The 20,916-nt window shown below is 43.2% G+C and overlaps 1 protein-coding gene across 2 annotated transcripts in view; it reads right to left on the bottom strand.

Moving 5' to 3' along the window:
• LOC123169852 (1,4-alpha-glucan-branching enzyme 3, chloroplastic/amyloplastic) overlaps positions 1 to 19,927 on the bottom strand; it is a 28,387-nt gene extending 8,460 nt beyond the window's left edge. The window contains exons 1-18 of one of the 2 annotated variants that reach the window (XM_044587718.1): positions 19,465 to 19,926; positions 19,153 to 19,224; positions 18,997 to 19,061; positions 17,220 to 17,897; positions 16,342 to 16,514; positions 15,796 to 15,885; positions 14,935 to 15,010; positions 14,079 to 14,186; positions 13,771 to 13,861; positions 13,582 to 13,683; positions 12,236 to 12,338; positions 11,547 to 11,684; positions 11,380 to 11,442; positions 9,605 to 9,712; positions 2,119 to 2,196; positions 1,899 to 2,006; positions 843 to 923; positions 599 to 703 (exon numbers count right to left, since the gene is read on the bottom strand). In XM_044587718.1, the coding sequence (XP_044443653.1) occupies positions 599 to 703; positions 843 to 923; positions 1,899 to 2,006; positions 2,119 to 2,196; positions 9,605 to 9,712; positions 11,380 to 11,442; positions 11,547 to 11,684; positions 12,236 to 12,338; positions 13,582 to 13,683; positions 13,771 to 13,861; positions 14,079 to 14,186; positions 14,935 to 15,010; positions 15,796 to 15,885; positions 16,342 to 16,514; positions 17,220 to 17,897; positions 18,997 to 19,061; positions 19,153 to 19,224; positions 19,465 to 19,796 (2,571 nt within the window). In that variant the 5' untranslated portion in view covers positions 19,797 to 19,926. Of the gene's footprint in view, positions 1 to 598; positions 704 to 842; positions 924 to 1,898; positions 2,007 to 2,118; positions 2,197 to 6,684; positions 6,825 to 9,604; positions 9,713 to 11,379; positions 11,443 to 11,546; positions 11,685 to 12,235; positions 12,339 to 13,581; positions 13,684 to 13,770; positions 13,862 to 14,078; positions 14,187 to 14,934; positions 15,011 to 15,795; positions 15,886 to 16,341; positions 16,515 to 17,219; positions 17,898 to 18,996; positions 19,062 to 19,152; positions 19,225 to 19,464 lie in introns of those variants that run through there. The other variant, XM_044587719.1, reaches the window with a different exon arrangement.
• Between the last annotated feature and the right edge of the window lie 989 nt (positions 19,928 to 20,916).

Genomic DNA, 20,916 nt, shown 5'->3' with positions numbered 1-20,916 from the left:
CGGAACGGTGGTGGTGGGCGGAGGAGGGGACATGATCGAGCCTGAGACAACTGATACCAAATTGATAGGAACCAGGTCCCTACCAGGACGAGCTCTTAGGTTATAGGGGTGGAAGGGGGGTTGGCGTGGGGGAAGGCGAGGCCGCCGGCGCTGGGGCGCCGTCGTCGCGCGCGCGAGAGGGAGAGAGGGCGCAGGGGGCGGCAGCTAGGGTTAGGTCTCCCAGCTCCCTTCAGGAAGCCGAGCAAATATGATTACTTCTGCTTAATCTCAAAACGGGTCCGTACATGAGCTTATATAATCCTCGTAATAAGAAAATTGGGCTGAGCCCCTAACACGATAAGATAACTTGGGCTGGGCCCCTAACTGCCTGCGCCATGAGGCCTCCTCCGCCTATAGTGTATGCCGGTCATAACAACTGACCAAACATATTTATAAGTCAAAAGTCTATGAGAATATTATAATTTCAAGTGCTGTAGAATTTTATGATATAATGTATTGAGTTGAATAATTTATGTTGAGAATTTGTTAAATATTCAAATTAAATGATGACAATTTTGTGCATAGCTAACAGAAATAATGCTTGGTATAAATAAGTTACTTGGTATTCCCCAGCTTCATCCACACCAACACGATACAGTTGATAGGGGACTTCTGGATTGAAATTAAATACAAAAAGGAAAGGCCCCCTGGTGAAAGATATCACCTGCCAAAGTGAGTAAAAATGATTAGCAACAGTATAAGTTCCTGATAAAGCATAATTGGTTTCAGAATAAAAACAACTGTATGTTTTCTATTAAGTTATAAGTAGGTTTGAGCTATTAATAACTGAAAAACTTCCATACCATGTTTGTATCGTCACAGTGATGAACATTGAGTGAACCTCTCGAAGTTACCCTTTCATTTTCATCCAAGCTCATTATATCCTGGGGTAAAATTGCTGAGTTAGTAGGATTAATCTCCTCAAGGTATAAAATCAACACTTGAATGATCTGAAGCCTATAATAGTTGAGGAAAAAAAATAACTTTTGACGAAACATCAAAAGTTCCTTGCAGATCCAGTATTCTAAATAATAACACTTTTGGGTTGAATATATTGTGACTAGCACAGTGTAGTAAAAAATGTGACACTTCACATTTCTAACTCATGCAATGTCTGACATATATCCCTCAACTTAACTTTAGCTACACATACAGACAAAATATTTAAGATTGGCAACAGAAAATTACCCTCAATAGAAGAGCCAATATTACAAATACACAATTATTATTTTTGGTCAATGAATAAGCTGGTACGGAACATCCACAATGTAATAATTAATTAGAATTATTAACACGAATAAGAACAAATTCAAGCTACATGACCACTCTATAAGAACTATAATACTGCAACTTTGAAAATCTCCAAAGCCCAGCCCCCATGCTTGACTGGTAAACAAACTAGCATCTCTTTTGTGTTTCATGCTTGCTTCACATGAAGAGTTAACATAGAGTAACTACATTATAAACCTCAAGCAATATGCCCTTATATGCTACCATACACTTTTAACTTACTTTAAATATGGTTAACCACATACGGGCAACAGGGCCACCTATACATGGGTCAACCCATATAAATGCCCTCCAGTGGGTCCCCAGGTTCACCGTAGTCAACCATATAGTAGTATTGAGCGAAAGAATGGAAGATCATTGTTTTCAACCAACACAGGACAGGGATAACTTCTGCGACTAAGTCTAAGCTGATCTTACTGACATGATTTTGATAAAAAAGAAACATGCAAAACATATGCGCTGTATAGCAGACAATCAAAGCTCCATGATCTGGCATAAGAGTTTTAGTTTGCAGTGACAAGTAAACTGACAAGTAATTTTAAATCCCTTCCAAGAAAATAGTTACATACCTTGTCAAAATTGAAAATATGCTTGTGAACACCCTTGTCCAATAGTTCCCACTGCCGACAAGCTAGGTGGAAGGAATACTCATTGCTTGACATAGGAAACTCAACCCTCTGCAATCATTCAACAAAGAACTTAAACGCTCTTGTACAAATTGAGTACGAATCCAAAATTCTGGGAAGAAATAAAGACTGTTAAATTCTAGAAACCATGTAAGTAGCTCACCTTTGGATGAGCAAATTCATTACCCATGAAATTGAGATATGCACCTCCACTCGTTGTAAAAGTAATTAACTTGATTATCTGAAACACGTTGAAAAAGATTGAAAGTGGCAGGAAGTAATTGTTAGCACTTCAACTATTTGCCAGTAAAGGTTGTTACTAGAAATACCATGAATATAAAGACCCCTCAGTTCACCACTTACTAAAGTCACTTAGCTTTCACAGTTACTAGTTTTAAGTCTTTGACATAAAGATGATAATATAGCAGAGGGCCCTTCCTGTTGATCAAAATAGGACAAGCCCCAGCAGCATACGCCCATGTACCAGTGAACATGGTTGGATATCCAGCCGAGCTGCTTACCGTAACCACTACTCCAGAAAATAAAGAGCTTCCTTAGGAGAAGATCATATTAAGGCTTGCTGGTTCTATGTTTATCAAGTCGCCCACTCTAGGCATCTCCCTGACTGGCAACTGAACTCCCAGTGGTACAGGTGACCAAGTTGTCGACCAGTAAAAAGAAGCAGGTCGAACAGGTTGAATCTGTGGAAATGTGCTTAAAGTTGGGGTGTTTGGACACCCCATATGGTTGTTAGTGATGGCCTTTGACCTTTTGCATTCAGTCTCTTGGCATTCTCCTGTAGCCTTTTGGCATCCTCATGTATGTGTATATATGTTGGCTTTGGCCTCCTATAATACAAGTTGCTATTCTCAACATGGTATTAGAGCTCTAGGTATTTTTTTCCGCACGCGCAACTCGTGCTCTCCCGATCCAATCTCCTACACGCCCGCCGTTGCTTTGTTTTCTGCCGGCCCATGATTCTGCTGTTGCCTGCGTTCATCTCCAGCTACAGGAGCTTCACATCCAGCTGCTGTGTGGAATCCAGTGTTTCAGCACTGTGTGTTGGATCCCATCGGACTTGGTCCCGATCGATCCAGCCGCTCATTCCTCCTCCAAGGTCGTCTCCTGTTGCTCGCCCCATCCGCGCCGCTGCTCTTTCGGCCGCCCGGCGCCCCTCCGACTCCGGCTGCTACCACCACCGGCCCCTTCCGCTCGTCGCTGCCGGCGGCCCGTCCTGCCTCGATCGTGGCTCCCTGCCGAGCTGGTGGTCCTGACGCGGGTCGTCGTCTCCACCCACCAGTCGCGAAGTCCGGCTGATCGAGGTCCCCTGCTGCTCGAGGTTCGACCTCTACCGTGGGCCTTTTGTCTCCCTGGTCGGTTCGCTGCCACTGTTTTCTGCCTGACTGACTTTCGTCTGCATGGATTGATTACATACTAAAAAAAATGAGAAGAAAAAGACAGAAGAAGAGCATCATGTCTTCGACATCATTGGGCTATGTCGCCGTTCCACGTTGTCCGGTGATTTTTGATGGTGCTAACTATGCTGAGTTTGCTGCCTTTATGCGCATTCACATGTGTGGCCTTCGTTTATGGGGAGTTCTTTCCGGCGAGGTTCCTTGTCCTCAGCGTCCAGTTCCAGCGTCCAGTTCCTCCTGTGGCTCCTATCCCACCGCCACCTCCACCGGATCTTGGCGCAGATGCTTCTGATGATGATAGGGCTGCAGCCCGGGTTGCTGCCAATGATGTGGTCGCTGCTTATGACCAGCAGGTCGCGGTTTATTCGGATGCTCTTTCCATTTATCGTGATGATCTGACTGCTTATACTCAGTGGTGTGATGATGATGCTCGTGTTGCGGCTGTCCTCACTTCCACTGTTTTACCACAGTTTGCATCTGAGTTTATGGGCCTCAGTACTGTGTTTGAGATGTGGACTCGTCTTCGTCAGCGCTATCAGCCCTCTGGTGATGCTCTCTACTTGTCTGTGGTACGTCAAGAGCATGCTCTTCAGTAGGGAGACTCCACTATTGATGAATTCTACACTCAAAGTTCTGCTATCTGGCGCCAGCTTGACAACCTTCGCACTGCTGTTTGTGGCACTTGCGCGTGTTGCCAGACTCTGAGGTTCGACTTGGAGTTTCAGCGTGTCTATGAGTTTCTGTCGCGGCTCCGTGGAGAGTTTGAGCCTCGACGTGCTCAGTTGTTTGCTCGCGGTCGTGTTCCTATTTCTAAGGTACTTGTTGAGCTTCGTGCTGAGGAGACTCGCCTCCGTGGTGCTGGGTTGCATCAGGTCCCCTCTGTGCTTGCTGCTCGAACTGCTGCTCCACCAGTGATTTCTCGCTCCAATGCCCCACCGCTACTACCCACTCCTAGTAGTGAGGGTCGCTCTCGTTCTCGTACTCATTGCGGCTACTGCAACAAGGATGGTCACCCCGAGTCTGATTGCTTCAAGAAGCGTGATATGCGTAACAGGGAGCGCAATTCTTCCTCTGGGACTCGTGCTTCTTCATCGACGTCATCTACTGTCTCCTTGACTGAGCAGGATATTGTGAAGCTTAAGCGTCTACTTGCCGCTTCAGGTTCTTCGACGGGTACTGCAGGCTCTGTGACTGGTGCTTCTAGTGCTGAGCGGCCACCATCTACACAGTCAGGTACATCCCAATGGGTTTTGGATTCTGGAGCTTAATTTCATATGTCTTCCGATTCTTCTATCTTGTCCTCTCTTAGATCTCTCGATCTTCCTATTAATGTTCTTACAGCAGATGGTACTTCTCTTACTGTGGCTAGTCGAGGCACTCTTTCCACTTCTTCCTTCTATGTTCCAAATGTTTCTCATGTTCCTCGCCTTACCATGAATCTATTTTCCACGAGTCAGCTTACTGATTCTGGTTGTCGTGTCATTCTTGACATTGATTCTTGCACAATCCAGGATCATCACACGAAGGCTCTGGTTGGAGCTGGCCCTCGCCGCCGTGATTCTCGGGAACTTTGGGAGTTAGACTGGCTTCATGTTCCTTCCGCTGCCACCACACCCGCTAGTCCATCTGCTTTCGCCGTTTCAGCTATCAGCTCCTTCCAGCAGTGGCATCATCGACTTGGTCACCTTTGTGGTTCTCGACTATCATCTTTAGTTCGTCGTGGTCTTCTGGGGCCTGTCTCAGGAGATGTCTCCTTACACTACCAGGGTTGTAGGTTGGGTAAACAGATTCAGTTACCTTATCCTACTAGTGAGTCGGTGTCTTAGCGCCCTTTTGATTTAGTACATTCAGATGTATGGGGCCCGGCTCCCTTCGCTTCCAAAGGGGGTCATCGATACTATATTATTTTTATAGATGATTTCTCTCGCTACACTTGGCTTTACTTTATGTCTTCTCATAGTGAGGTTCTCACTATTTATAAGCGTTTTGCTGCCATGGTTCACACTCAGTTCTCTGCACCTATCAGTGTGTTCCGTGCTGATTCTGCTGGCGAGTATATCTCTAAAATGTTGCGTGGTTTTCTTGCCGAGCAGAGTACTATTGCTCAGTTCTCTTGTCCTGGTGCTCACGCTCAGAATGGCATGGCTGAGCGCAAACATCGTCACCTTCTTGAGACAGCTCGTGCGATGATGATTGCCGCCTCTCTTCCGCCTCACTTTTGGGCTGAGGCTGTCTCTACTGCCACATATCTCATAAACATTCAACCTTCATCTGCTCTGCAGGGTGGTATTCCTTTTGAGCATCTTTTTGATCATTCTCCCGATTATTCGGCGCTTAGGTTGTTTGGTTGTGTTTGCTATGTTCTCCTGGCCCCACGAGAATGCACCAAACTGACCGCTCAGTCAATCGAGTGTGTTTTTCTAGGCTACAGTGATGAGCATAAGGGTTATCGCTGTTGGGATCCAGTTGGTCGTCGGATGCGTATTTCTCGAGACGTGACTTTTGATGAGTCTCGTCCATTCTACCCGCGACCATCCTCCTCGACTTTTTCAGTAGAGGATATCTCTTTTCTCGCGTTTCCTGAAAAACCTCCCTCTGTGCCTAGTATTCCTATTCATCGTCCTACTGTTGCAGATCCTACGCCATCCTCTCCTACGGTTTCCTCTCCTCCCTCATCGCATGACTCTCCACCTTCATCACCGGTATCTTCTCCTTCTCCACCTTCATCACCGATACCTTCCCCTTCTCCACCTTCATCATTGATACATTCCTCGTCTCAACCTCCAGTGATTCCACCTCTTCCCTCCTTTCCTTTCCATTATACTCGTCGTCCACATGTTGTGGATAAATCTACTGACGTGCCATCTACTTCTGGTGCGTCGTCCTCCTCATCCCAGCCAACTTATGGTCTTCGGGCTCGGCCTCGCCCTCCCCCTGACCGCTATTCTTCTAGTCGATATGGTCTTTCGGCTGTACTTGAGCCTACCTCTTATCGCGATGCTATTGTTCATCCTGAATGACAGTTTATGATGGCAGAGGAGCTTGCTGCTCTTGAGCGCACCGGCACGTGGGATCTTGTTTCTCTTCCTTCCAGTGTTCGTCCCATCACTTGTAAGCTATGTTACATGGTACGGGGATACGGGTACGACGAGACGGGAAAACGGCATTTTCTAAAAATAGACTTACGGGGATACGGCGAGTATATGTACAAATGCGCAAATAATTCAGTGGTTCACGCAGCAGCAGACAACAATAGTTCAGTACTGAATAAATAAATGAAACATGGAATAGAAATATGAAGTAAATGTGCTAACTTGAAGGCCAAGGCGTCAGCTTCAGATGATTCATCTCCTACCATCTCTTGCTCAAATATTGGCTGCGGCTTCATGATCTTCCTCGTGAAGTTGCTCGAGGACAGGATGAACAATCTTGTTACATATCTTCACACCAGAACCTGAAATCTTCAAAAGATGTGCTCCCACTCTTGAATAACTCCCTAGGAAAACCTCATCACAAAAGTGGCATTTAAATCTTGAAATTCCTCCACGACCAGAGTCACCACCAGCAGTGTTGTATCTTGTAACATGAACCCACAGGGGATATATTTAGGATTGGTATGCAGCATATGCTGGTTCCTCAGCGGCGTTACTCCCAGAACGACAAATAGAGTATGGACAGTTCGACATAGACGCCATTCCCTAATGCTGTGGCGCTGCCGGCGGCCCAAAAGAGAGATCAGCCCGGCGCTGCGTCACTGCCGGCATCCGGCAGGAGAGATCCGCGAGACGCTGCTCGCTGCCGGCGGCGCGGACAGATCGCAGATGCCATGTGGCAACTGCCAGATGACGGTGGCGATACGAATGAGTCGTGCGTGAGGGTTTGTCTTAGCGATCATATGGCCATATGAGGCAGCCCACGTCGGCCTCCTGATGGGCCGTGGTTCAAATCGTTACATCCCTATACATATCCTTGAGGTATCCCTTCGTATCCCAGCCGTTTTGCAATTTTTTTTCCTTTTTTTTAATTCAGAAAAAGAGGATACTTCGGGATACATGTATCCCCTACGTATCCATGCGTATCCCTGTTCTGGCCACGTTTTTTGCACCGATACGGCACCTCCCAGCCGTATCCCTGCAACATAGCTTGTAAGTGGGTCTACAAAGTTAAGACTCGCTCCGATGGTTCTCTTGAGCGTTACAAAGCTCGTCTTGTGGCTCGTGCCTTTCAGCAGGAGCATGGTCGTGATTACGATGAGACTTTTGCTCCTGTAGCCCATATGACCACTATCTGCACACTTCTCGCTGTGGCTTCTATTCGCCATTGGTCTGTCTCTCAGCTTGATGTTAAGAATGCCTTTCTTAATGGTGAGTTGCGTGAGGAGGTTTATATGCAGCCACCACCCGGGTATTCTGTTCCTGATGGCATGGTATGCCGTCTTCGACGCTCTCTCTATGGCCTTAAGCAAGCCCCTCGTGCCTGGTTTGAGCGTTTTGCCTCTGTGGTGACCGCCGCTGGTTTTTCAGCGAGTGCTCATGATCCAGCGTTGTTTGTTCACCTTTCAACTCGTGGTCGAACTCTTCTTCTTCTATATGTTGATGACATGATCATCACTGGCGATGACCCTGAGTACATTGCCTTTGTCAAGGCCCGTCTCAGTGAGCAGTTTCTTATGTTCGATCTTGGTCCTCTGCGTTACTTTCTTGGGATTGAGGTTTCCTCCACCTCTAATGGCTTTTTTATTTCCCAAGAAAAGTAAGTCCAGGATCTTCTTACTCGTGCGGCTCTTAGTGATGAGCGCATTGTTGAGACTCCTATGGAGCTCAATGTTCACCTTCGCGCTTCTGATGGTGAGCCCTTGTCTGATCCGACATGTTATCGTCATCTTGTTGGGAGTCTTGTCTATCTCGCCGTCACTCGTCCAGATATCTCCTATCATGTCCATATCTTGAGTCAGTTTGTTTCTTCTCCCACTTCGGTACACTAGTCACCTTCTTCGTGTTCTACGTTATCTTCGTGGCACGATATCTCACCATCTCTTCTTTCCCCGCTCCAGCTCGTTACAGCTCCAGGCCTATTCGGATGCTACGTGGGCTAGTGATCCTACGGATCGCCGTTCACTTTCTGCTTACTATGTTTTTCTTGGTGGTTCTCTCATTGCCTGGAAGACAAAGAAACAGACTGCAGTTTCCCGTTCGAGTGCAGAGGCTGAGTTGCGAGCTATGTTTCTTCTGACGGCAAAGGGTGACTTGGTTAAGATGGTTACTAGAGGATTTTGGTGTTTCTGTTACTACACCTACCACCATCTTGTCAGATAGTACCGGTGCTATCAGTATTGCACGGGATCCCGTGAAGCATGAGCTTACCAAGCATATTGGCGTTGATGCTTCTTATGTGCGCGCTGCTGTGCAGGATCATGTTGTTGCTCTTCAGTATGTGCCTTCTGAGTTACAGCTAGCAGACTTCTTCACGAAGGCCCAGACTAGAGTGCAACATGAATTTCACCTTTCCAAACTCAGTGTTGTGGATCCACCATGAGTTTGAGGGGGGGTGTTAGTGATGTCTTTTGACCTTTTGCATTCAGTCTCTTGGCATTCTCCTGTAGCCTTTTGGCATCCTCATGTATGTGTATATATGTTGGCTTTGGCCTCCTAAATAATACAAGTTGCTATTCTCAACAATGGTTATATCCACACTCTACAGGGTCCTGGCTGTTCCTGTTCTCCTGAGCCAGTATATGTTTTCTATCATCTGATTCACACTGATTCATCATATATATCACAAAAAAATTGCACTCATTGACGGCATTCTGGATGGGTTTAGAGATCACATCAATGTTAATGTCATAGTTAAATCCTAAATGTATAAATTTGAGTGTAAGACAATCAGCTATCTCGGACAGCAGTGACATTAAGACCAGGCAGATTCGCCTGATAAATGTTGAAAGTAGTGCACGATCCAAACTACAAGTTTTGCGTTGTCTGTGCAGACTGACAGTAGTATGATCTACTAAAGAATACTAGCAAGGTAGGCCCATTTCCTAATTTTTCATCATCTGTCACTGGTTACCCTAATTTATGAATGTAAGCATTGTTGAAAACAAATAAATTGAAGGAAATGACAAGCATGATCCATGGAAATTCACTGTATCGGTAGCTAATAAGTCTAATTAAAGGGGTGATGCAATCATGGATGGGTAAATGGATATACAGTCACAAGCTAGGAACAAACTCATACCTTGAGCAATGAGGAAGCCTTGAAAATCAAATCATCATCCACTGACCCACTAGAGCACATTCCTGTATTAAGAATTATCTCGGCAAAAGACTTCCGCCCTGATATTGACTGTCAAAATATCAGATGTAACAATTCTATCACAAAGTCAATCAAGAAGAATAAAAATTATAATTTTATTTTTTACAAAAAGGAAACTACACACTGCAGCTTGCGTTTCACAATACTACATATCATTTCCAAAACCCCACGTTAATTTATTTCCATTAAATGGCATCGACTCCCAACAGGAAAGACCAATTGGTACATCAGGGCCTATTGGGCCATGCATTGTCAAGGCTACCTTTCGTTGTACAGGTAAGGTAGAAAAACAGCTACAACTCCAACATGTCCCAAATACTTCTTGATGTAGCTATCATTTTGATAAGCTCCACCAAAACAAGTAGACGCCACGCTTTTACCGCCCTTCCAAAAATGCTAACTCGTTTGGGTGAGGTGGCATACAAGCTGCAAGTCTCAGCCAGCCATCTTTAGTTCAACACGATGCTTCTAGATGCAACATCAACACTTCTGTTGATGCACCATGGGCTTGTGTTAGAGTACGTAATGGGCCTAATGGGCCTGGGCTGGCCGTATAGCCCGTTAGTCTTAGGGTTAATTAGAGATAAGGGTCGCTTGCTTAGGGGTCAAGAAAGCCTTGCTGGGGAGTCAAGTAAACCTCTCTATATAAGGGGAGGAGATGTATCAATCTAATCAAGCAAGAATTAAGAAGGAAATCCCTTCCCTCTTCCCCGGCCGTGGCAAAAAGGCCCCCGGCCGGCCCTCTCGCGCCCTCCTTCTAGTAGCCACATAACAGCTTGATTCACCTACTCCCTTGGGCATGTTTTGTGGCAGTCACGCTGAAGATGTATGGTAGGTGCTCGTTCACCAGGCTGATCTCATAGCTACTTGGGAGGATGTTGCGGAGCTCAAGCATCATTATCCCTTGTTCCAGCTCGAGATGAGCCGCTTTTGAAGGAGGGAGGAATGCCTTGGAAGACCTTCCACATGGCCACAGGATCAATAGGCGATCATCCATAGCCAGTTGCTCAGGATTAGAAGGGCCTGGCGCAGTGGTGAAGTCCTCCCCACTTGTGCCAAGAGTCCTGGGTTCGAACCAGCCTCTCTGCATTGCACTTTGCAGGGGTAAGACTAGGTTCCTATAATCCCTCCCCAGACCCCACCTTGTGTGGGAGCTTCTATGCACTGGGTCTGTCCTTTTTGTCTATAAAGTTAGGAATTTAAATGTTCAAGGCAAGTTAGGAAAGAGTAGACTGAGTTACTGGGCTATTTTTTTTAGATAATGGAAAATTTTATTAGCCTCATCATAGACGCATATAGCCAAAGTTTGATTGCAAGAGGATCAAATTATCAATAAAAAGCAAGCCAGGATTATAATATAGTCTCTCTATCCCCAGGATTGCAGGCCTCCTAAGCACGTGGTATGCAGCTGTGCAAATCAAGGTCTAAGGCCTAAATCCTAAGACATAACACCTACAGATATCATGTATGATAGGTTCTGGTGAAGATGCACAAGAGAGCATTTGAGCAAGTCTGAGACGGAAATAGGGTGAAACACAATATAAAGAACAAAAGAAACTAGAAGTTGTTTATGGGCTAAGTGTCTGAGGAAGTGACTCGATCTTAAAAACAAGATTTGGTCTGTATAAAATATAATATGCTCTTTTCTTTCTAAGCACGATGATACAATTGGCGCCCAGAAAAAGATATACGCAAACCTGGTTGTGATTTTCAACGTAAGATAGCATATGATGGTTGCTGCTTATCAATACTTTCATAATCTGCAAAATGATCCAAGATAGTTATTAGACATGAAATATGATACTTCTAGTCTACATGGTGCCAATAAGATGATGCCATGCGAAAGGCTAGATAGCATGCAAACCTTGTTCATGCTCCACTCTCTCTCTGGAACATTTTCAAGATGCCACAACCACATTTCTGGAATAGAAAGATTGGCCCAGTAGTCAAATCCTAATCCGCCTTGGGTGGTTGGTTCACACAACCCAGGATAATATGTTGCCTATAAAATAAAATTAAGAAATGAAACAGAACCGCTGGTTGTATATCAGTTGCTGGAATTTGCAAATATCATCCACTGAATAGTTGGTGAGAACAGTTATCCCTAGACACTGAACAAAACTATATATGCCTTGTATTCTGTTTAGCTCTGTTAGACAAGACTCGATATGAGAATCACTTACTACTTAGTAGTTACTATCTAACAGGTTAGCACCACGTTCAACATGGGTAAACTACTCCCTGCATTGCAAAATATAAGGGGGCCATGCATTTCAAGATTTAAAATGTGGGTCATGTGACACAAAAGTGACATATCATTAGAAAATGCTTTTTAATACCAGCCCAATCATGTGATTTTTCATTTTTGTATCACATAACTCACACTTTATAAGTCAGATTGTTGATCAAACTTAATTCATGGGATGTGTGAGGCCTTACATTTTGCAACGGATGTGGTATATGTCCATACCAAATTGCATGCCTAAAGCCACTAACTATTTCACATGAACAAAAAATTACATGAAAGGGACAGCTAGTACAGCAGCAACTTACATCCTCTGCTATTGTTATAATATCTGGATGGAGTTCATGTAACATCTCATTTGCTAGAATTAGGTATATCAACGCATCCTTGTCAACGTATTGATTGCAATACCTATAATCAACATTGGAATGAGCATAAAGAGACTGGAGAAAGGCGACAAGTATATTACATAAACAGCAATGAGTACTGAATGAAGACATGGAGGAGACGTTCAAAAGAGCATGAAAATTGGAACATTGAATAGCACTGGCAGTTCCTCACTGCACACAGGATGACACCAAATTGATCACAAGGATATGCATTCAAGGACCAATAGAAGGCCTTCCCTTTGACTTCCATCTATGTTGTAAGTCAGTAGAACATTGATATGTGGCTTGATTTGTTTAGAATGTTTAGCCGTAGTACCAGCAGCTCCTGGATGGGGATTTGTCAATGACAAATGGATGCAGCTGATCCTTAGCAAACAGTAACTGCCTATAAATATGCTCCAGCTTCTCCCACACACAACGGGGCACTTTCCTGTTTTGTGATCTTGCTATGTGGCTATCATTGGTTTCAAGCAAGCAGATAACTCCAGCGAAGTAGGAAATGTAGATGGGAACAGGGGAACCACACCAAAAAGAAGGTATCATCAATGTTCTCCAATTCAGTTTTACAGGTTTGACATGCTGAGAGTTAACCTAAATCAGATTATATTTAACCTAGACATAATTCTGGATACAGTTATATGTTATCCAATAGTTGTCAGCATCAGGATCCACGGCTTGACAAGGTTGTCCTCATGTTGACAGGATCAAGATCATAGGATTAATGCTAAGATCACCATAATCTCGGTTCTGAGGCGTTGGTGGGAGGTGTGACTGTACACCCCTTATCATGAGGTTTGGATCCTCGAATTACAGCCCCATTCTTCTTCTTTGAAGAGCATATAGCTAGATCCTCGTAGATATCCATGACTCAGAATAAATTAAATATCTAGAACCTTGTTTTATAGTGTTCTGCTTAACTTTGATGCTATGTACGACCAGGGTCAGAACGACCACATGTCATTGTAGGCCAGAGAACAATGTTCTCACAACATTGTCTTACCACACAAATACAATTACAGATGTTGATACAAGCAAACGAGTAGAATAGAGAAATAGTAGCAGAGTGAGAACAGAAAATGCAATGTTAGTTGGCAGTTGAACTGTCCCCAAAACATGCTAGTACGGAGTGTAGATCCTCCCAGTGCCAGATCTATATTTGATGGATAAATGAGTGTGTCCCATTTCCGTCCAATTGAGAACAATTCAGTAAAATATAATACAAGACGACCAAATAATGTTGACTGTAAACAGTAGTTAACGCTTACTCTTCTATGGCACCAGTAAATGTAGAAAAACCATTGTGAGTATATAACATAGAAGAGAGTGAGTGAAACTGGAATCCATCGATCTTGTATTCAGTGACCCACCTAACAAGTAAGAGATCCATAAGTGCCTGGGTAGATAGGAAACAGAAGACAAAGAATAGAGTATGAACAGAGCTTTCACTATTTTACCAACTTAAATTAGACAACAGGAAGTGCAGAACATCAACATCATCATATTTGAACATTCTAGTGCCCCAGTATTTGTGATGCCCTCTTTTCCCTGACAAGGATACATTACAACAAACATTTTGAAGTAGCAGAGCCAAAGAAGCACACAAGTACCTCGGACAAAGAAATGAAATAGAGTATGTAAAATATTCAAAGTGCACAACTGAAAAAAAAAAGATGTTGTTATTAACGTCTTCCAAATCTATTATTAGCATGATTCCACGTGAACACCAACAAAACTTTAAGAAGTAAAAAAAAAGTTCTATTACCGCTGTGGAAGTAACAATCGTTAGAGCCATCAAAAAGGGATAAGCCAACCATTTCGTCCGCTGATGCATAGGAGTGGACAATATCAATAAGAACCAGTAAACCAAGACCTGAGCAGAGAAAAGATGATATGTTAATCGGTGTTTCACTCATTCTTAACATTGAATGGTAAAATAATGTATGCAATCTCAAAACTTGCTAGAGATATCACTTAAGTTCCAAACTTACATGCACAAGGAAACATGATGGAGGAAAAACACTAGGAAGATGGCCGACCAGCAGTATAAAAAAAACTTCTATTGTAAAAACACTTCTCAACTACCACGCGTAAATGACATCTTATATTAAAAGCAAGGAAAATGGAGAATGGCAAATGGACAACAAAAACGTTCTACTAAGAGGCAATATTACAGGACTTCGACTTAAATGTATCCCATATTCGCCATCTGGGCCAGAATATGATCTACAGAGACAAATAAAAAGAAAAGAGAATGTGTTATAAGAGGAGTACTCTGTTCTGTGTATACTCCTCTCCTATGCTTAGTGTTGTTGTCAGAATAAATTCTGCCATGTTTTATAGGAAAAAAGTGTGCCTGTCACAAATAACACAAGTGGTACTGCATGTTGAGCTAATGTGCACATTGTGTTTTCACTTTTTGGCCTCCTCTATAATTATGTGATCAACATGCACCTACCTATTTTATCATTTTATACCTCATAATTGAACAAATGAACACTCTATAAATGTCTAGGTATATTAAACTCGGCTTCTTATGTGTCTGTATTTCACATGTGCGATTAGAATAGATTTTGATGGTTACGGGAGTAAGAGAATAATAATGATCTTGAGAAGCAGACCGTGTGCCTCGTCCACTAGTTTCTTGAAGTCATCTGGGGTGCCAAATCTGCTACTGACTGCAAAATAATTTGTGACCTGCAGTTACAATGCACTTGATCACACACAGACAGAGAGAGAAAATTAACACAATGCAGTGACCACTGCTATCATCTATAACAAATGGAGCAATCATTAAAATTAGAACATCTGGTAATAACTCTACAAATGAAGAAAATAATGCCATTTGCAATTAGTTTAACAATATCAATTACTCCAGCATCAACAAAATATTCATTACTTCATATATCATCAAACTCAAAGGAAAGCTAGCTGCATACTTGAACATTAGGCAATCTTCTAGTTTTTATAGTAGCTTCTTTAAACTGCTAAAAATTACAATGAAACCATCTGGTATCTCAGCTTAAGTCTAATATAAAACATTCCATATGTGCACACTTGTGACTTGAAACAATGTGGGACAATATAAGTTTTTTCTTAGAAATGGAAGCTTTTATTACTCCCGGCCTCTGCATCATAGATGCATGCAGCCATAAAGATTAAGCAAGCAAGGAGAAAAGGTTCACTTTGGAGGTTGTGAGTTTTGACGATGATCAACCAATACTGAAATTCATTGCGGTTGACAATGGGCTGTCTAAACATACTGTAAGTTCAAAATTGGAGGTTCGTCAAGTACTTCTTCACAATTCTAAAACGACACTATCATGGTCAATTCTGGATGAATCAGAAAGGCTTCAAATGTTAAAACTACAAATCACTGTCATTTTTATTCTGCATGGCAATCTAACATTAATAATGAGCAGTTTAACTCAAAAAAACAAAATTCTTATTGATCGATACTAACTATATCATCATAGTGTCACCTTATAGCCAACGGAGGAGTAATCCTTGTGCTCCAGGACTCCAATTATTTGAACAGCATTATATCCAGCATTTTTTATGTGAGGTAGTACCTAATGGAGATGAAGTTAGAGAAGTGAAGTTAGAGAGTGGCGTTTTGGCACATGGGAGCGTGCGCTCCTAGTTTCTTAAATGCATTTTAAACATATTTTGAAATGTCAAAAAATTCCAAACAAAAATTCGGCGCGCACATCTCGATATTGTACATGCTCACAAAGTTGTTTCGCGAAAATCCGACAACTTATTTGTCACGTGTGAAAAAGACAAAATCCGGTATTAAAAAATGCTTTTCACAAGATATCCTTTTGTCTATTTTACACAAGCCACAAAAAATGTTGGTTTCCTTCGAAACTTGACGTGCACACATATAATGTCAAGATGTATGCGTCAAATTTTTGTTTGGAATTTTTTCATATTTTTCTCGCATGCAGGAGCGCGCGCTCCCAGGAGCACCAACGGATTTCCGAGTGAAGTTACCACAAACATACAAAACAAGGGGTGGGAAATACGTTGGATGTGAACTCTTGAAACGATGATATCTTTTGCTCAGATCCACTTATTCCAACATGACATTCATATATCCTAAGTGAACCTTTGACTTTCGGTCGTCCAAATCTCCATTTGTAAATTTCTTCTGGAGGAGGCTCCCAATGTACTGCATAGGATTGCATCCCCTCTGCGTCTACAAAAAAGAAAAAAAATGAAGAGATTTAATCAGCATCAACAAGTTATGCATAAAAGAAGCAAAGCAGCATGTTAGATAAGTAAGACCATGTTAACAAGATAATCCAAAATTGTCATTGCGGAAATAGCAGTAATGCACACACAAAGTACAACAGCTATTTGAAGTGAATTCATGAACATTACAACTCAAACAGAAACCTATGCAAAGAGATAGGGAAGATGTCGGCTCCATTATAATGTCAGTGTGTCATAATTATCCCTGGGAGTCCCATGAAAATAAGCAATAATGAGCTTAATGTTCTATGTTCGCTAGGACTCAACCGCCTCTCAACCGCTACCAGTCCTTGGACAGATGTCCAAGTTTTTACTGAACTCCTATCCCACCTCCTCCAACACCAGTGCGAAAGGGAAGAAGAAAACAGAAGGAGGGAAAATAGAACCTTAAATCATAATAACCTAGATTCACTCTCAAAGATACTAAAACAGACTATTTCTTTCTGGCTAGCACCCTTGTACTGCATCGTCTTTTTTCCTCTCAGGACCAACCATGAAGCAAAAGGTTATGGCCTAGCAACCAATCCAGAACCTAGCTTGATGTGCACTGTTACTGTAAATAATTTTTGCAATAGATTAATAAGTTCCAATATGATGAGAAGCAGTGACAATGGAGGCATCATCATCACAGAGATAAGTAGGAATGAACCTGGAAGAACATAAGTTGCCCAAGCAGGCACGCGTTCTAAAGCACCATCAGGAGTATTAAAATAAATCCTGTACTTGTCTTTATGAGAAATCGCTGGAACATATTTCTCTATCCAGGCTTTTCTTCCTTTCCTCATTTCAACCCAGTAAGCAAGAGGAGTTGCCTTTGCTTGAAACTTTTCGAACGATGCTCGATCAGTTACAACATTGAAAATGTCAAACTCTTGCCCAGTATCAATGATATCGTAGGAAGGCGATGAACTGGATGACTCATCCTTTTGTGTGGCTTTCCAGTTTTTATATCTGGTTTCAGCATCAGGTATTTCACCTAGCTCTTCTTCTGTCTGCGGACCATTTGGGCCAAACATCTGCTCGTATAGCTTAGCAACTGTCTCCCACCGAGACTTGCGTGACGTAACTTCTCCAGGTTCCCAATACTCTTCATTCATTCTACGGATTAAATCTTTAGCATCAACACCATTGTCGCCTTTATCATAATCATCCACATAATTGTACTCCTGAAAAAAGTATTCATCTGGTTCTTGCCCTTCTCTGAGCTTATCTTCAAGTATCACAAACCAATACCCGAAATCATCATGTCCCAAATGGCCTTCTCGTGCACAGTTTTCAGTTGCCGACCACTGATTAAAATCACCAATCAGAGAACAATACCGAGCACCTACATGACAATCCTCCTTTCAATAATTGAATGTAACAAATGTTCAATCTAATGCTTAAGCACAGAAACTTATATCAAAGAGGCTGTAGTAATAATACCCAAATACTCCCTCCATTCCTAAATATTTGTCATTCTAGAGATTTCAACAAGTGACTACATACGGAGCAAAATGAGTGAATCTACACTTTAAAATATGTCTATATACATCCGTATGTGGTAGTCCATTTAAAATCTCTAAAAAGACAAATATTTAGGAACGGAGGGAGTATATAGTAGTCAGAAATCACAAAGTAGCATCTCAATAATCAAGTAAAATGACAAGTTCAAAGTGGCTGACATAACATGTTAAGCTGAAAATGAAATAAGTTACATAGAGAAAAATGTAGGGACCAAAAGAAAACTGACTTATTGAAACAGCAGGGTTACAACAGCCAAGAACTATAATTACAAACTATATAAATTATTACTTTAATGAGCACTTCAAACTGTATAAGAATATAAAAACCAGAAAGGTGGCATTTTAAGGATATTTCCAGCTGCTCATTAACAAGAAAAAATGTTATTCCATTGATTTAATGGTGGATGTGTATTCTTGCAGAATTGTAGAAAATCAAAATAATAGGACCGCGTTAACTGGCGAACGTTCGCCAGGGAGGGTGGCACATGCGAACGATTTCGTGGCAGTTTTAGTTGCGAGGAAGTGGTGAGGGGTGGCATTTTCTTCAGGCGGCATGGCAGTTTCTTCCCGAGAAGGCAATTTTCATTTAAAAACTGCGGTCGTTTGATCTCGCCTGACAACTAAAACTGCCATCAAATGGCGTTCGCTTGCCACCCCCCTCCCAGCTGACGTTCGCTGGGTAACATTACCGAAATACTATGGGATAAATGAGGGCCCTTGAGTGTTGAAGCTAATCGAGCAGGTCTAAGTCTAACTGCTGGAAACATAAGGGCGGCAAACTTTGCTATGCGTACCGTTTATCCTTACCATCTCCTGAAACTATGAATCTATATTCTACTTTAAATTATCATATTTGACCTAATTGACCACATATCAGAACCTACTAATTCAATCTTAGTCACACCCAAAAATGAACAATACCTGGTGCCCAGTCCATGAAATCCACACGATGCTGCCGATGGCGGTGCATTCCCAATAACTCATACCTGCCAGGAAAACACAAACAGACCAGCATCACCCCCAAAGATCCCGAGCAGAATCAAAAACACTAAATCGAGAAGATGGTGGCAAACTTACCCGGAGGACCCCTCTTTTAGATCAATAAACCGAGAGTACAGCTCCCATCTGCGGTCCTTCAAAGCCTTGTGCCTGACAACAACAATGCAATAAGCAAACAAGCGATTGCTCCCTACCTACTAGTGAACACTAAGCCAAAACCATACTATTTGCGTATCATATCCATCAAAAACCTCAATCAATTCCCGCCTCTGGTGTCCCACAATGAGAGAACAAAGTTCGATAACGAGGCTGAGCCGGGGTTTGCAGGAAGAAGATTCGGGTGCCCATTCCCCCTACCATACCAGAGTACCAGACGGTGGGCGAACGTACCGGTCGCGAAGGAACTGGGCGAATGCGCGGTCGGAGACGCCAGTCTTGACGAGGAAGCCCACGGGGTCCACGGCGCTGCCGCTGCCGGGCCGCTGCTCCGTTCGTTGCTTCCGCTGCCGAGGCCTCGGCGAGCGCTCGCGAGGCCCGGAGGAGGATGAAGACGAGGAAGAGGGGGAGGAGGAGCAGCGGCAGCTCTGCCGGCGGCGGAGGCGGGGGGCACGGCAGCTGGTTAGGGGGTGTGCGCTGCCAGCGAGAGGCGAGCGGCAGTGGCGGGCGGCGACGAGCGGAGGAGGAGGTTGTGGGGCTAGGAGGAACAGAGGGCAAGACGCCATTCCGGTGGGCTTGGTGCTGGTGTAGGTGTGTGGTATGGTATGGTGCGCCGGCGACGGTGAACAGGGGGGAGCCGCGCCGGCCGGTGGAGCGTGGGGGAGGAAGCGAGGCGGAATGGGGGGTTTTGGAGAGGGATAAGCTTGGCACTTCGGGAAGCTTCTCAAAAAAAAAATCTTTTTTTCTTGTTTTAAAAAGGTCTTGTTTCTTTCTTTCTCATTTTGCATCCATCTTTTCACTTGATATTCTGATATATTCTCTATGATTATTACTTATAACTTGTCAAATAATCACTAATAATTGTAATTGTAAATTTGCATAAATCTCATTGTTTTGTTAAGTTGTTGTAGAAATGGGCCTAGCAATGAAATTAGGGCATAAGGTACAAGATCTACAAATCAAGAAGATTGTTGCCATTAAAAAAACTTGGTAGCAGCTTCAGCTCAGGATAGCCAAACACCAGTATGAGTGTGGCCGTTTGTATCCCCCCTAATACCAAGTGGCAACAGGCTCAGGGTATCAAACCGGTCCATATTCGTGAAGGGCCCCTAATCCATTTTGAAATATTGCGCCTTCGAGACCCTAGTCCAAGGCTGCAACTATATAAAGAGGGAGGACTCTAAGCCAGGGCTCACTTTGACATATTTTCACTCTTTGTCAAATTCGCCTATTCATCGTATCGCCCGCAACCATCATCTCCACCATAGCCATAGTTTCATCTTGTACTCGTGATTTCCTCGTGGTCGGCGAGTTTGTAAGACAGTTTAATCATTCATTTACAAAACTTTTACAATATCTTTTGTTTGCGATCTGGTCGTGATATGTGAGTAGGCCTCACAGGCTAAGGGCGGAGGCGTAGCCTCACAGGTCACAGCCCACAGACGTGCTTCAGACGGATCCATGTTATGACTATATTTTCTTTGTGCAACATTTAGTCGTTTCGTCTCTTCTCAATCCTAGCACTCACTTGTACTAACGTGCCAAAGGTCAAGCAAAGGAAAGGTAGATTGCAGGGAGGCTTAGAGAACTACAACGAAGACCGATGACAATAAGGATTAGTAGGGCAGTTTAAGCCAAATCCTTAGGGATAAATAATGTAGTCAAAGAACATTAAGGCATTGGTCT

Source organism: Triticum aestivum, chromosome 7D, assembly GCF_018294505.1.
Source record: "Triticum aestivum cultivar Chinese Spring chromosome 7D, IWGSC CS RefSeq v2.1, whole genome shotgun sequence".
Lineage (NCBI taxonomy): Eukaryota > Viridiplantae > Streptophyta > Magnoliopsida > Poales > Poaceae > Triticum > Triticum aestivum.
The sequence above is the reverse complement of the archived record's forward strand: the minus strand, read 5'-3'. Positions and strand labels throughout refer to the sequence as shown.